Genomic DNA, 16,672 nt, shown 5'->3' with positions numbered 1-16,672 from the left:
CTTCATTGACACCATTCATAGACCTTTTACTGCCGTCCATCTGATCAGTTTGAAGCTATGAAGCTTCAGCGGACCTCATGAGAGCCATCTGTGTGTCTGTCTGTCTGCTGAGATTAAAAGCGGCCTTGTTCGCTCTGAAACTTTCTTGCTAAAGTTTTTGTCTTCTCTCAGTTAAAGTTTTGCAGCTTTTCCTGTGGGACTTTGTCGATGTGTTGAGCGTCTGTATTATTTTGTGTAATTACAGTGACATTGCTGATGCTATTTGCTCCATTTAGAGCTGCGAGATTCCTCTCATGCCTCTTTCAAAGATGGGCGTACTCATATAAAAATCTTGTGCGGGCACATCCTTTGTGGCATGTGTCTGTCTTTAATTTATGTTATGGTGCACATGTCCATGCTGTAGTAAAGTGACACCTTTTAAGACATCGTCTTCATGCAAATTTGTGTGTGGCTTGACTTCCCTATAACTACCAAGTGTTACAGGCCCCACTTTAGTTTCACAACGGTGACATTGAACCCTTTTCTTCTCTTCAGCAATACTTCCCAGATGCTAAATGTACTTTCACTAACATTAAAGTCATTGTCTAACCATTACTGCGCACTAAGAGGCGCAATTCCACATTGCTGCATGCTCTAAATCCACCACAAAGCTTTGGTGCATCTGATTGTGCCTCACGCAGCACATCGCTTCATCCTCTTTGCTCTCTTATTGTTGATAAAATGATTAGGCCCTCAGTGTGAGTGCATGTTGGCGTAAATGATTTTGATGTATGGCAGAAGCTGAGCTTGATTTAGTCTTTGACTACATTAGCTGCCAATCTTTGCTTTCTTTCCTGACCATGATGGACACCCACAGGATCAGAGGTCACCTATGTGTAGTGATGACCTTGACCCAGTCTTGACACTGGCAATGGGTCGGTATGGTCAGTATTAGAAAGTGCTAGGTCTGTAACCTCAATACGGTTCTGGGTATTCACATGATAAATGAATGGCTGTCTCATAGGGGTGGAAAGGGAAAAAAAGACATTGTGTCCACTTTGACCCCTTCAAACAGCGCTCCAGGGAGAGTTGGGGCCTGAATCTGCTTTTAGGGTTATAATGTAGCCTCCGGAGGCTAGGGATCATGTTCCTAAATAACCTCCAGACATCCTCGGGGATTTATGGAACCACTGGACTAGAAGTACACCTTGGATTAGGGTCAGGCTTGGAGTATAGTCAAGTATTGTGCAGGAGTTGAAGCAAGAGTAGTCCTGAATGTGTCTACACATGTGAGTCTTTTGCACACAGACCTGCATGTTTATGACTGTTATAAAGTGTAAGAGGTGAGATCTCTGTGTGATCTGACCAGCTAATGCAAATCTAATCTTAGCCAGCTGCATGCCTTCAGCCCTTTCAGCCTCATCTGCTTCTTTCTTCTCCAGCTGAGGGACACATTATTAAAGCTACAAATTACCAAGACCCAGAGGTTCTTCCACTCGTGGTGATAGCAAGCAGATGGCAGCAAAGCTAAGAGAGACCCATCTTTTCTCCCCATCCCCATCTCCTTACATAAAGCACCATTTGCATTTCATGAGCCTTAATTGCGTCTGTTGCCCTCCTCCCCACCGGCTCTGCGATTTTGTGCCTGTCACTGTGCACCCCTGCACCCTTGAAGAAGCTGTGATAGATTAAGGTAGGCCTTCTGTTTGTATCCCCTTCATTGTGTTTCAGAAATTAGAAAATATTATCTCCCAGCCGAGTCGAAGTCAAAAAAGGGATGGCTGTGGGGGGTTGGAGGCTGGAGTGCAGGATTTGATAGTGACATTGGGTGTGATAGGAAAAGGCGGGGAAAATTTTTAAGGTATTAATGGGGAAAGTGATTATTATAAAAGCTAGTCCTTGACCCTGTGACGGGAAAACAATGACGCATGGAATCCCCAGACACCTATAAAGCACTGAGTTAATAATGCATATCAGTTAACAGTTGATGGGCACAAAACAATGATTTTGTGCTCTTTTTAAGGCTTTTTTTTTTCATTTCTTTTTTCCCTGCTATTCCAAAACATGCATCAGTATGAGAATTTACAGAAATACTGAATAAAAATGCTTAGAGTTTATGATGTTTGCCAAATAATGCTACAATAACCAGAAAGAAAGTCAAATGACAAACTATGACTAGTCATCATCAGTTAATTTTCAGACCAGTCTGGTCTGGTGTCTGTCTGCTTTGTCCTTTAACGCATTTGCGGTTGTGTTGTTGTGTCGTGGGCCATATGAGCAGACAGAGTTTCAAGTTTACAGTTTAAAGAAAAGGGATATTTAGATTATAGAAAACAATGCGTGGCTTAAAACTAGTCAGCACAATCAAAAAGAAGGAAGTACAAATCTGATATTTTGTTCCATGCTCTAATGCATTGCACAGGTTTATATTTATCCCAGTAATATTGGACATTGGGGCAATTTAGGATTATTTCTCTCTGTTAAAATAGAAGGGGATTACCACAACATAAATGGTAAAACAAAAACCTGACATTTTACCAGCTAGTCGGATACAGACAGGCAACAAATTAATGCAAAACCTCTGAATAAATGAATGAATAAGCATAATCTGTAAGGCAATTTCATGGAATGGTTTGGTGACCATGTAAATTGTGTGAATCGTTTTAAATCTCAAACCTAGGTAAGCACCTTTGGGTAATTTTGTGTTAGACATCGCAGAAATAAGGAAATATCTTCAGAATTAATGATGGGAACCATCTAGGCCCATTGAAGTGTATACAGATGATGCCAAACAGCATTTTAAAGCTACTTGTTGTAAATTCTTGTGTTTGGAAGGTTTTAGACTATTTTTAATTTTTAAACTTGACAACTTATTATTTTATGTTCAACACGATCACTGAGCAGTGAAGCAGAAGCGAGGCTAGCTGCCCTTATGTAATACTGATTTGTACCACAAGATGGTGCAGCTAGTCAGTACATAACCTTCATTTAACCAGGCAAATTTAGAGAAATTGTAATTTACAATAGCATGGATGACCCTGATGAAGGCCACAAGCCGAAACGCGTTGGTCAGACGATAAAGTTGTTCCTCTTCCCTTTAAGTGTTGTTGGAGTTCCTGCATTGGGATTTTTTTCATCCTCTCCATGCACCTTGGAAGTAGGTGAACTTGTGCCAGAAATCTTTGCTGGAATTTACAATGGCAGACTGGTTAAAAAGTGACAGTATACTCAATATAGTTGTAACTGTAACCTGTTGCCCATTTTCAATTTCTTCACTGTCTGCTCATTTGACTTGACTTGATTTTGTTAGTTTATTTTTTACTTTGTTTTTGTCTTCTTCTTTTTTAACTTAAATTTTCTTTTAACTCTGTCCCTTAAAATAAAGATCTCTTTTGTAAAGAAGTACTGGTCAGTTCTGTTGTGAGCTTAGGAATTTAAATTGCAGTCTGTAGTCTCTCTATTTCTTTTTTGAATCTGGCTTTGTTGTATTATTAATAATGGTAATAATACTTTATCAAATGGAGAAGAGTAATCTGTCTTCTACCTTTACGTCTGATGATGTCTTGTGCAGAAGAAGCTTCATAATGGCTTTGGAGGAGGCACATTTATCAGTCTGACTAAAGTAGACTAGTTGGCAGAATCACCCCCCTCTATCTCATACATGCATACTAATGACAGTGATGTACCGTCACAAACAAGCTGAGTTCCAGACAAACCTTAATCATCATATAAGGCGTTAACGAGGTTTGACACACTTCATTAAGAAAAGAATATGATCTGCCACACCCACCAGAGGCTATTTCGGTCGGTCTCCCTTCTCGGTTCAATGGTAGATGGTGAAATGACATGCAGTACTCCAATTGTACCACACAGCGGCAGTGTTTGCTAATCTAGTATGAGACATATAGTAAATGTTGGCTTTGCTACTGTGTGCTTCCACTGGATGGCAGTATTGCACAGGACATGCAAAATTTTTAAGCCTGTAACTATGTACATTGACCTAAGGAAATTGAAATGTGCCCGGGTACACCATGATGAGATCATACATTGGAATGGTATAATGTGGTATGCACATCTGCACACACAGAGACTTTCCCAGTCTGTAAACAACAACAACACACACCCACACGCTCGCAGACCAGAATGCAGTGTTCCCATTTTACCCAGTGCTAGAATGTCAGAGGGGGCAGTAGTAGGAGACTGTGACCGCCTGAGCCTGCAACAAGAATCTTTCTTTAGAGTGTACTCTTTCACTGCTGGAGATTTAGACGCATCATCAGCTCAGTGCAAAAGTGCTAGCTGAGGAGTGACTGTTATAGAAATAGAATATTCAGACTCCATTAGTCAGAACGGCTGAGTGTTCTTCAGATTGATTAGATATGTTATAGATGTGTGCACTGCGACTGAAAGACACAGTAAGCTCCATTAAGGTGGCAAGAATCATCCTTTAATGGTTAAATTCAAAGTAGCTTTTGGTAATATCAAGAGCATTTGGTTTTGGTGTAAACATAGCACAGCTGAAAGTGGCAGCTTTACACAAAATAATCAAGAGGGCAGTTGTCATTAGAGGCAGTCTCTTCTAACTGGACCCAATGAAGAGCATCATGCTGAAAAACCATAGCAGACTATTATCTAGTGTAAGCTCAGAATGAAATACTTGAATCCAACACAGTGTAGTTCTTTTTTGGAAGGGGAGAGGATCTCAGAGGAGATGCCATCAAGTGGAGGACAGATGCTTTCTCATTAGTGTTCAGAACATGCTCCCAGTCCTCTTATGTCTGATGTCACGAGAGACACAGTATACACTGAAACGCTATCTGCGTGTTTTGAATAGCTGGCGTCGTGCGCCGTGTGGGTGACACAAGTCGCATACAGCATTTGCAACCACACGCACTAACCTAGGTTTGACTGGCTAAATTGCACACAGACATTTACAGGCTGCGTTTCAGTTGCCGATGTCTTCGACTGATCTCAAACGTTTTCACACACGTCAGTAATAGCAAATATGCCACGACACATGGGTAGTAATCATCATTTTCCACATTAAGCTTTTGGAGCTCAGAAAAGTGTGTCTCAAAGTTTACGGGCAAACAGCAAAATGACTTCTGCAAAATGTAACGGTTTACTTTACATGCATAGAGTGTTACAGTCCCTTGTAACAGTGGAATACACAATATTAGATAATGTGAAAGTAGTTTTATTTAATAAGTGAGTGTTTTAGGCTAGATTGTCATAAACATTTGTTATGCACAACATATAAACAGTAAAGGTTTTATACAGTAGACAAAAAACCATCTAAACGTCAGTGGGCAGAGACTGCAGCATGTCAAACTTCAAGTATGTGAAACAGACAGTTGTATCATTACTGCAAACCTCTCTGTCCTTTTATCACTTAATAGAGTTAATATTTCAGTCATGTTTTTCCTATCATCTCATATTTTATATGGCTTCAACTCGGTGGCATTTATTCTAGTAGCGTTAAATGTATAACTTCTTCCTTTCGGTATAATGCCCCACAGTGATTATGCTCTTTCTGATACTTTTCTACAAAGACTTCTTGAGAATTGAACAGCCATACGCGCGAGGCGAACACAAACATCAGAATGATGGAAAATTAAGGCAAACAGAGCTGAAAAATAAAAAGCTTATTTAAAGTTCTTTCTCTGTGATCCGACTATAAACTCGCAGAATAATACTGACATTCCATTCTAAATGACTTTCGATTACATTAGTGCACCACCCCAACCGTGTTTATCCGCCGTTTACAGTAGCTGATAAAAGGGGAAAAAAAATAATCAGACACTGCAAAGTGAAATCGGCTGTGTTCCCTAAAGAAGCAGCCCGGCACTAGATGTAGAAGCGCACCGCTGGCTGAGTCTCACTTTAATTAATGGCAAGCTGTTTGACTCTAAACAATAACAAAGCAACTCTGCTGTAAATGATTGCTATCAGTAATAGGAATGATAAATACATAGCACCATCTTTTGTTGAAAGTAAGAAATAGAAAAAAGACTGAAAACAAATACACTTAAACTTGCAAATTCACAAATAGAAAAGGACCAAATCCATATTCATGGCTATGCTACATCCATGGATGTTACCACTCTCTTTTGTAAAGCAACCCCGTCGAAAATGCTTAATTAACCTCTCTATTTCTATACATGCACTTTGGTTAGTATACTTCAAGAAACACTTTTTTTTCTCTCTTACTTATTACTTGGCAATTACCAAAACAAAAAAGGCAAAAAAAAAAAAAAAATCCCACAACAAAAATAGTCTATAATTATTTCATCATTACAAACAAAGACTGAGGCACTTAATCAGCTAAAATAAAGCTCATAGTATCCATTGACAGAGCAACACAAAAACTATGTACATATATGTAAAAAGTGTTATAAATATGTTTTAAACCATAGATACTATATACATCTTTAAACTGAGACAGTATTGGTGTTTTCGTGTTTTGGTTTGATTTTTGGTATTAATCCCCCCTTCTGTGAACTGGGTGTTTTGGCCTGGTGGCTCCACTGGTAGTTGGGCATCACGAGTTATACTTCAGAGGGGTACTGATAGCACTTGCAGTTGGGCGGGGGGGGGTTACTGGGAACAGTGGGATGGAGTGACGGCTCATTCTCGCTTCCTCAAGATGACATAGATGAGTCCGCTGATCAGCGCCAAGGGGAAGGCCACCCACGCCAGGATGTAGGAGTAGCCAAATGAATTTCCCTCCGGCACCCATTCTGGACTCATCACCGTGTAGATGATGGCTCCGCTCATCACAAACAAACCTGCAAGGGGGAAAAGGTGACTTTTTAATAATACTGGCCATAATCATCTTAGTGTTAGATCAGGTTTCTGTGTGTCTTGTGTCCTGGGCTGAACCCTGCTTGGCGGCAGTAACGAGCAGGTCAGTTTCCCAGAAGGCATTCCCCCGCATTACATCACACTTTTTCATGCTTGTTGAACCCCATTGTGGCCTATGTAAGCTTTTCCAGCTCTGCCCACCGACCAACCTTGTCTGACATGGCACGATCTGTTTGTCAGACCCCCCATCCTCCCACGCCACACCTCCCACCGCCAGCCTTACTGACATTTGAACACTGCGCGGCTGGCAGTGTTCCCAGTGTCATTCCTGTTTGGCTGAGTGGGCAACTGGGTGCCAGGCAATGTGCTGGCACCGTGGAGAGAAAACCTGGGATTTTGTAAAGGGCTGCCAAGAGAGAACACAATGGACTTGCAGTAGAGATGCTCTCTGGCCAAAGGGCATGGAGTACAATGAACAAGGGGAGTATAAAAACCATTAGTAACTGGCTCATACCCCCTAAATCTGATTCTCTCCAATAGAACATGGAAAGTGAGCATCCACTAATGGCTTCTTGGTGGTGGTGGTGGTGGTGGTGGTGGTGGATTTGTACTGTATGAGTAGCACCTTTTTAGACTACCCAGGTGTTGCTGTGTTATTAATGCAGGTCAGAGTAGTGCGGAAGCTAGACTACCAGTCAAAAGTTTGCATGCACTTCCCAGAGGGCACTGCATGGCAGAATGCTATGGTAGCCATTTTGGTTACTCTATGCAAGTCACTGACTCTGGATCCAGCAAAACAGCCCCAGACCATCACGCTTCCTCCTTCATGTTTGACATTTGATGTCACATGTTGGGGAACCATCATTTTGCTTACGTGACGGTGTAAAGAAAATCTTGGCTGATCAACCAAAGATTTCAAATCTTGATTCATCAGTCCATGACACCTTCTTCCAGTCTTCAGTAGTCCATTGGCTGTGTTTCATGGACCAGGCAAGCCCTTTTTTTCTTATTCTGGCATCTTAGCAATGGCTTTCTTGCTGCAGCTCAACCCGTCAAACCTTCAACTTAAAGCCTTCTCTTTACAGTCAAAAATGAGACTTGCTTACCACGATTACTCTTGAACTGAACATTTAAAGCTGTGGTCTTGTGAATTGGCTGTCACACAACCTGATGACTCAACTTCCTGTCAGAGTTTCTCCAAGTTTCTGAGTGCCTTTTAATGGTGAAGGTGACTGTACTCACTGACACATTGAGTTTCTTCACCATTTCTCTGACAGGAACAACCTACACTTTCAAGCATTATGATCTTCTGTCTCTCTTCCTTTGTTATTTGCCTTTTACTTGCAATTTTTATAGCAACACACATCTTTTTGCAGTACAATACTCATGCTACCCTACACATAGATCGATGAGGTTATAAGTAGTCAATGAAAGTTGGGACACATTTGATGAGAGCTGTTTAAATTTCAATTTAAAAAAAAGAACTGCGGTGTTCTAAAACATTTCAGTGACCGTGTATATTAGTCATTCTTGGGAAAATAAAGAAGATTTCAATTTTTCAGCTTCTCAAAATTGAAAAAAAAAAGCTGATTTATTTGGTTGCTACTGTTATCAATGAAATGCCTAATTTTTTTTAAATACATTTTTATTATATTTACTCACGTAATATAAAAATTATGTGAATGTGTTAAGGGTGATGAACTCACTGGCAAGGATCTGGAAGGTTCCAGTGAGGAAGAAGCGTCCACCCTTCTGCAAAGTGAAGAGCTGGCAGAAGAAGAGGAAGAGAGACAGGCAGCTGAAGATTATGGATAGGATCATGACAGCCTGGACCGACTGAATCCACTCTGCAGGGGAGAGAGGGGAGTTGAAAAGAGAGAGAGAGTCCTGTCAGCAACAGCACGCCAGTCATCATGAACCAGAGCATAATAGATGTTTGATTGACTTAATGAACACGCAACAGGATGAGAAGACAGAAATGAAAAAAATCCAAACCCAAAGTGTACTGTTGTACTTTGCCCCTGCTGAATTTAAGCATCCTCACAAATAAAACATAATGAGGCAGCCCTGGCATTGTTGACTTCTGGGAATCTATAATGGATCCTTAACAATGAAACCTAGGTATCTTATTTCTAAAAGCTCTGTGAGCCCCTCACAGTAGGACCTATGACTAAATGTGCCATATTGATTTTTCCTCCAAGGCCAGGCTTCTAGAAGCTATTAACCCATTAGACACCTGTATTGACAGAGTCCACCATGCACCATCTACTCTACTGGTGCTCAATCTCCATGTATGGTTGTGTGTTTTTGCGTTTTACTCGTGCTGCCATTCCAGGAATCATTGGACTTCCAAGCAGTGTCTATTTCTTGACTGATGGTTTTCCATGCTTACTTCCTACCCCATCAGGCCCTATCAGGTTTCTCACCTTACCTCACTTCCTGCCCCACAGGTTTCCTGAAGCACTCGCGCTTTCCCTTCCTCTATATACTTATTTAGTCTTTCGCTTTAGTCACGTTTATTATTTCTATTTTTGTGCTCTTATCTCCCTAGATCTGTGTGTATTGGCATAAGTTGCAAATGCCACTCACTAGCTGCTGTCCAGTCCTGACGCCTGCAAGTACTCCAGATAAGTCTTTAAAATATGTATTTCTTTAATATAACTCAATCTGTATGCATGCCTCTGCGAAAATTTGACATTGAAATATATGGATTTGTCTACTTCAAAATTCTCATACATCTGTGATTTATTGATTCTCTTACTTTTTTTTAAATAAGAGGCATATTGCGGTTTTAATGGAGGCGCACTTACAAAGTGGAAAAAAGGCACAGTGCATAATTTATTAGTGCTCGTTCTCAAGAACAACAAGGATGATTAAGCGATAAAACAGCTTACTTTGTGTGATGTTTTTCACTTTAACTGACTGCATTTTAACTCAGCATTACAACAATTCATTACCCTGTAACACATTTCATGCATTTTATTCTGTGGCCGTTTAAAAAACAATCACAGTTTTTCTGGTGAAACTGCATGATGACTACATAGAGTTACCAGCTCGGAGTCAGGTTTCCTACAATGGCAGCAGCAGAGAATGTCCCGAGGACCACTGGCTCATAGATGAGATATGGGAAGAAACATGACACATTGCAAATCTCCATCCATAAAATGTCGCCAGCTTGATACCACACCCACACAACAATTAGATTCCACTATGATAACCGTGTTTTCAAATGTTATATATAAATCTGTGATAACATTTTGTGAATGCAGCGACAGTACACTGATTTCTAATAAACAGCCCTCCAGCCCTCCTTCCTTCCTTCTTTCCCGACCAGTAGTAGGAAACAGTGACATCGCGCATTTCCCGGCATGAGGCGTGCTTCACGGTTCAAAATAACACAGAAACCCAAGAGGGACTCGCATTCAAAAATGAACATAAACTGGGTCTGGGTTCATTATTATTACGGAAATAACTTCCAGGAAGAGCAACTAAAGGATTCTGCTGAAATTCAAAACAGGAAAGTAACTGTTGAAGCTTTTCCCAAAACAGTAAACAGCAAAAATAAAACTGCTGTAGTATTCCCTCACTTGTTTATGTGGTGTAGGTCTGTGCTGGGGCAGCAGACATTCCTCGACCGCTAAATTTAGAGCAAGTAAATTTTGTGAAGTAATTTTCCTGGCTGCAAGCACGTGATGTTTAACTCACTCAGCATTTGATAACTGTGGCATCACACAGTGTGTGTGTGTGTGTGTGTGTGTGTGTGTGTGTGTGTGTGTGTGTGTGTGTGTGTGTGTGTGTGTGTTTTTCTTTTCTTTTTTTCATGGCAACACTGAAGGTTTAGAAATTCCCTAAAAATAACTGTGATGCCCATGATTATGATTTGGTTCAGAGGAAAGTTGATTGCTCAGCAAAGCTTCCAAAAGCTCTTTTGAACGCAGGCTTGGCCCCAACGTGCGAGCAGACCACTATCTTCCATCTCTCAAAGCCAAAGCAAAGACCTGGGAACGGCACACGCGCCTTCTTAAATAAACACTCTGCGTCAGTGCACCAGTGAAAGCGAGTCAAACAAACTGACTGCACCATCAAACTACCTGGCAGAGTGTGCAACCACTGCTGCCCCTGACAAAATACACACTGGCTGAACGCAGCTCATACTAGACAAATGACATCAGCCAGCTACAGCCAGCAGCTCTTGCAGCACTGTGACGGCACTTTTAGTAGCAAAACATACAGCTGATGCAGAGTGAACATTCATGAAGAGGAAAATATATCACTCTTTGACTTGTTTGACATTGTAAAATATTTGTATTTAGTGTCTACTATCAATATGAATATCAGTATTTCTAATTAAAGCATCCAGTGTCTGACTTTGTGTACATAAATCTCCTAACGCTGCACCTGCTGCCTTAAATTGTCCTAATGATCCCTGCAAGCTAACACGGGACACTAAGATCTTACTCTGGGCGTGACCCACTATCAGCATGCTATGTTCTGCTCACGGTGGTCCAAGGTTTCCCTGGTTTCAAACACACACGCACATAGATTTAAAACTTTAAATACTCTTTGCAGCCCCACCCTGATTCTCCGCAGCTCTGTTACTATGGACTCCCAACACGAGACCTGAATATGGACATCGCACCACGACTATTTATACAGTGGCAGCCTATCAGCTAGCACTTCAAAACAGCACTGCCACATTCTCTGCCCTAGATGGCACCACAGTTCCAGAGTAACTGTGACACACCCACACCATAGGGTAGGTAAATGATGGATTTTTAAAGTAAAACAAGTTTAAAACTGAGCTTCAGAGAGAACAGAGCAGCATGTAAATTCCCAGTAAATTCCCCAGCCACTGTATTGTCAACAAACAGTTTAAAGGCAAACAGCAAAATATAAGTGAGGCTGGTATCTGACCTCCAGTTGATGCTGGGATACATCCAGAGGCGGTAGTACAGTTTGTCCATAGGTCTGATGTGGTAGATTCACCTGTTGTCCATACCTGGTGGCAACAACATACAACTCAGTCAATAAGAGAAATAGATCTCATTGGCATAGTTCTATTCCTAAGACACACATAAATAAGTTGAATAATAATTATTTTATGTTTAGTGGTGGAGGTAAAACATCCATAACGGCTCCAAGAGAGTCAGTTTGCATGTAATCCTCCACGATATCTTATATCTTCAGGATACTGAGTGCACATGCATGCCTTTCTAATTGCTCCTGCTCTGTGTGCATGCTCACTATGACATCTGAACAAACAGAGACACGGGTAAACATGTCATTTTCACTCACGCTGACAATTGTTGACACAAAGAGGAGAACCAGAGCAGCGAGGTGCAGGAAGATGATTCCAAGTAGCAGGAGCAGCATCTTTACAGATGATCTGGAAAGCAGTGAGTAGAGGAGACAATCAGACGGTCAATGTACGTGTGTGTGTGTATTTGTGTGGATGTCAGATTGGTGGGATATGGGTGTGTCGCTGCAGCACGTTCAACGCGGACAGCCTTTTAAGAAATTTTATCTCAGCCTGTCTGTTTGAGATGACAGGATCCTTCCATAACATCAGTTTCAAAAGACAGTAAATAATTAACGATATTCTTCATATAGTCAGAGGTATGGTGCCTTTGAGTCACAGCCAGTGTAACAGCAAGTTTGTCAATATGATTAAACTTTAAAGATTATCTCAGGAGGGACCCTTTTTGCTTTAACTTGTTCCAAACAACACAAAATCTTGGCTTTTTTAAGCAAAAATAAATAAATAAATAAATAAATAAAATAATAATACGTCTTTTTTTTCTTTGAAACTCCTTAAATCCGCCATATATCATTTACAAAACTGCATTTATTTCAGTTATATTCGGGTTTTTTGCGGGTAGCAAAATGACTTGTTAAAACAAAGCGAAGGAAACACGATTAGACAAAGGCTTATTAATTCTGTCTATAGTTGAAATTAATATGCTAAACTTAATGCCAGTTTATTTGCGGTGACAGCTCAATTCCCCCGTGTCTGTGTGTACGCGCAATGAAGCAGTCTGCGCGGGGAAAATCTCGTTTCTCCCTTTAATCCGCCGGAACTGCCTGAGTGCGCCTGAACGTAACTAAGTTTAGAAAAAAGCAAAGTCCACTTACTTCGAGCGTAGAGCTTGTATGTCCACAAAAAGAGAAGCAAAAGCAAGGTTGCCCGAAAAAGAGTCCGACAGCGGTAGTCCTCTGTCCTAAAAGTCGCTCTCAGACTAGATTGATGCCAGGACTGACGTTCTGTTATAAAGTCTCATTATGGAAGAACAACGCCCTGCGTGCGTCGCTGCGTCATGGAGTGACCCTCTGGTTCACAGCCAGTGTTCCCAATATAGACGCGCTATGCGTAATGCCATGGGTTGCCTTAGTTACTAACTTACTGTGTGTAGTAACCTGGTAGTAATTGTTTGGCTGTCGTGGTAACTAACAGCAACTATGTGATTTCGAGGTTTCTCTTTCATCTTTTGTTGTATTAGGTATTAGGAATTTAATTTGGCGTTCCATATTGTAGATATTTATAAGTAATATAATAAGACATCTGAAACTTTCTTTTTTGGCATATTTATAGTTTATATCATTAAATAATAAGGGGATTTATTTGAAAATCAAGCACAATTGTCCAAGAATTGCAAGACATTAATTGTTGTTGTTGTTTTTTTCTTAATTTACGTTCATTTCTTGTTTATGCAAGGAATCTAAACAAATGATAAATAAATAAAGACCTTTTTCTGGTCATATATCGTATGTAATAGCTTATGTGTTTGTGGTACAACACTGTAAGGCAATGAAAAGCAACGTTTCCTTGGAAACCACGGGAGTCAGAGTGACAGACTCGGTTGTAATGTTTTGTAATGTGATGTAGCGTGGGCCTTCTCCCTCTGGTAGTCATGAACTACGCGCTGTGACTCACTGCGTGCATGAAAGTGTGGATGGGCATGCTCAGCACACCACAAGTGAGAGATAGCATCTGGGGCTCTCCTCTGTTTGACGTGACTCATTTCCAGTGGGAGTGTGATGGTGTTCCACCCTGAACAAGGACCCCTGATGTTAAAAGTATGCACTTTGGTCAGTTCTATAAACGTGTGTGTTGTAACGAGCGTAATTCAAAGAAATATATTCAGGGAGTTAACCATGAAAATATTATACAGTATAAATTGATGGCCTTATCTCTTTCTCCCTCTGGATCGTGTTCAGGGCAGAATTACAGAGATACAAGGTAACCAGTAAATACTACGATCATTTAGAAAGGCAATTCTTTTTGATTGATTCTGCCCTTCGTTGTACATGTTAAAAGCATCATTTCTAATAAAATTCCTCTTCCAAACATTAAAAGACGTTTGCACTAGCTTCTTGGCTGGGCAGCACAAACTTATCAAACTTTCCTCACATTAGCAGGTTGGTGGAGTAGCTTAGGGTGTAACTGACCTCCCATAACCCCCTGTCAGTGTCCACTTTCTATTCTTCAACACTTAGCTTACACTTCCTGGATTCTGCTATATTTGTTCCTCACACTCACATGAAAATGAGGTGGGACAGTTAGAGGAGCAGATCAAGTGCTGCTCTTAGTCAGAGCTTTGGGACTCCTTGAATCCAAGTTTTTGACATGATTAGCCTGAGTTGCATCAAGTACCTCTTTGCATGTTGTGATTGTTTTGGTATGTGTCACTGATATCTGCTGTGTATTTAACCCAGAGTAGCTCTGGTTATCAGGCCTGAACTCTGATTGTATGAGCTGTGAAATGGTCAACAATAATGGTTTACAGTGACATTCAGAGGAGAGGTCTCGTTAAAACCGTAGCGCAGCCGTGTAGGCCCTCCTCATTCCCATCCCTTATATGTCAATGTTTGTAAAAGACTGACAATCAGTGGGCTGAGAGGACACGGGAGTGTTAAGTTTACTCCGTTTGCTGGGGTTGAAGCCAAGCACTCTGGGAAGAGCCACATAGCAAACATTCAGAGTGAGATACTGAATAATGTTACATTTGGAATCAGCTCCTAACATTTCATCTCTGTCACTAACATGGCTTCGCATAGCTTCACGTTAGCACATACCAAAACCATAGATAGGACATCAGCCCAAGGACATGGATCTAGAAACTAGACATGATTGAGTTACAGTAACTCCATCCAGATGGCAGCAAAGAAATTTTTTGTCCTACCATAATAGATCCTAAAAAGTGCAAAACAGAAGGCGAGCTTTGACCCACAGCAATCTTCTTCTTGACGACGTTAAGTTAGTCTAAGAGGCTGCTTTCTTTCACTTATCTTGACTCAAGCATTAACTGGAATGAATACATGGCTTATACTCACAGCAGACATCTTTCAGATTTTCTGTGAGACAGTGGATACAGCTGATGCTCCTTAAGGGTCGGGGGGCCTATCTGCGTCACTGTTGAGTCACTTGGGAACAGGCCTCCTGCCTTGTGTTTCAGGTTGTGGCAGCTGTTGGCCAAAAGTGCCTCGTTTCTGTAATCAGCATGTGAAGTGTCACTATTAGTTGCTGCAGTTTAATAGCTCTCTTCCTGCTGCAGCAATATTGTTGTTGGACCATCCAGCTCTTCTACCCCCAGTCTGCCCAGATGTTAACAGTTATTAAATTTAAAAGATCACATATGATCTAGTAACTATCATACCCATAAAATACAGCCATGCAGGTCACGTGTGAGTGAAGAACTGACAGACAATCTAAGTAAAGATGGAACAGGAGGATGGTAGGAACACAAATGCAGGAAACAGGAAGCAGAAAGAGTGATGAGAGGTAAATACAGTCCGTCTGTTTGTGTGCTGATAAATTGTAACCTAGTCTCAACCCCTGAGTTGTCATCACACTTTAATTAAACTATACATGGGAGATGACAGCTAAGGGGCAAACTGCTCTATCACATAAAGGAAAACCCACAATAAACACACAACATGGTCAGGTTTAAATGAACCAGTTAATGATAATTATAAGTGGGTGGTTTAATTAAAATCATCCCAAAGTAGCTTTATCGTTGCCATCATATGGCATACTAACCTTTTGCCAAGTTGCAAAATCCCCTAAAATCGCACTGTTTGCAGAAATTTCATTATTTCATTGCTCATAAAAGGAAACTCTTAATCAATCTCATGTCTATATTAAAATCTCTCAAAGGCATGTGTCAGCTGACATGTCCAAAATCATATGGTCCTGATTCACGTGGTGTCTTTCATCACTCTGGTTTGTAAATGGGAAGTTTTAGGGTCATAGTTTTGTATTTGTATAAATTCAAACAGAAGCTTGACTCATATGCTGTGAGAAGCTGAACCTTGTTCCTTTGTTGCCAGATATATAAATAAATAAAACAGAAATCTAATAAGTGTGGCTTTAAGACAGACGAAACTGCATACTGTAACTCCCAGTCATCATCAGCCCACTGTGATTCAGCAGGAAAGACTGCAGTATTGTTTCTCGACCTCTGCATCTCTCTATTAGCCACCCATTCTGCTGTCTATTGAGAATGCAAAGTATTGGATTCACAGATCTATGCTATGAATTGTTATGGTAGCTAGTCAGTCAATAGCACAAATGACCCATGAGACTCTTGTCTCCTCCACATTAAAGAGTACTGTTCTTTCTGCTCAATTCCTGAACTTCGGTTAGTCGCTGCACTCGTCTATCTTATCGTGCTTCCCTCCTTGTAGCCGGTTACTTGCAAAATGCTGGGGGAAGATAACGTTGACTGAAAGTTCAAAAGTTTAGGACTGTGCCTCTGTGGTTTTGAGAGAGTTGGCAGTTGGGATGAAAAACCACATACATTACATGTCTTATCAGTGTGTCTCCAGCTTCCTTCAGCTGCCAACAGTAATCAATTATTCAATAAATTTATACCTACCTTTTTATGTGTGT

At 40.8% G+C, this 16,672-nt stretch overlaps 1 protein-coding gene across 1 annotated transcript; it reads right to left on the bottom strand.

Moving 5' to 3' along the window:
* Positions 1 to 4,404: 4,404 nt before the first annotated feature.
* pmp22b (peripheral myelin protein 22b) lies at positions 4,405 to 13,048 on the bottom strand. The gene is made up of 5 exons (XM_040039131.1): positions 12,916 to 13,048; positions 12,079 to 12,169; positions 11,698 to 11,782; positions 8,490 to 8,630; positions 4,405 to 6,767 (listed from the first exon to the last, which is right to left on the bottom strand). The coding sequence occupies exons 2-5, from the start codon at positions 12,154 to 12,156 to the stop codon at positions 6,607 to 6,609; spliced, it is 465 nt and encodes a 154-aa protein (XP_039895065.1). The 5' UTR covers positions 12,157 to 12,169; positions 12,916 to 13,048; the 3' UTR covers positions 4,405 to 6,606.
* Between the last annotated feature and the right edge of the window lie 3,624 nt (positions 13,049 to 16,672).

The sequence above is a fragment of the Simochromis diagramma genome, unplaced genomic scaffold (genome assembly GCF_900408965.1).
Source record: "Simochromis diagramma unplaced genomic scaffold, fSimDia1.1 OVJJ01000402.1, whole genome shotgun sequence".
Classification (NCBI taxonomy): Eukaryota; Metazoa; Chordata; class Actinopteri; order Cichliformes; family Cichlidae; genus Simochromis; species Simochromis diagramma.
This window is presented reverse-complemented; position numbering and strand designations above follow the sequence as displayed.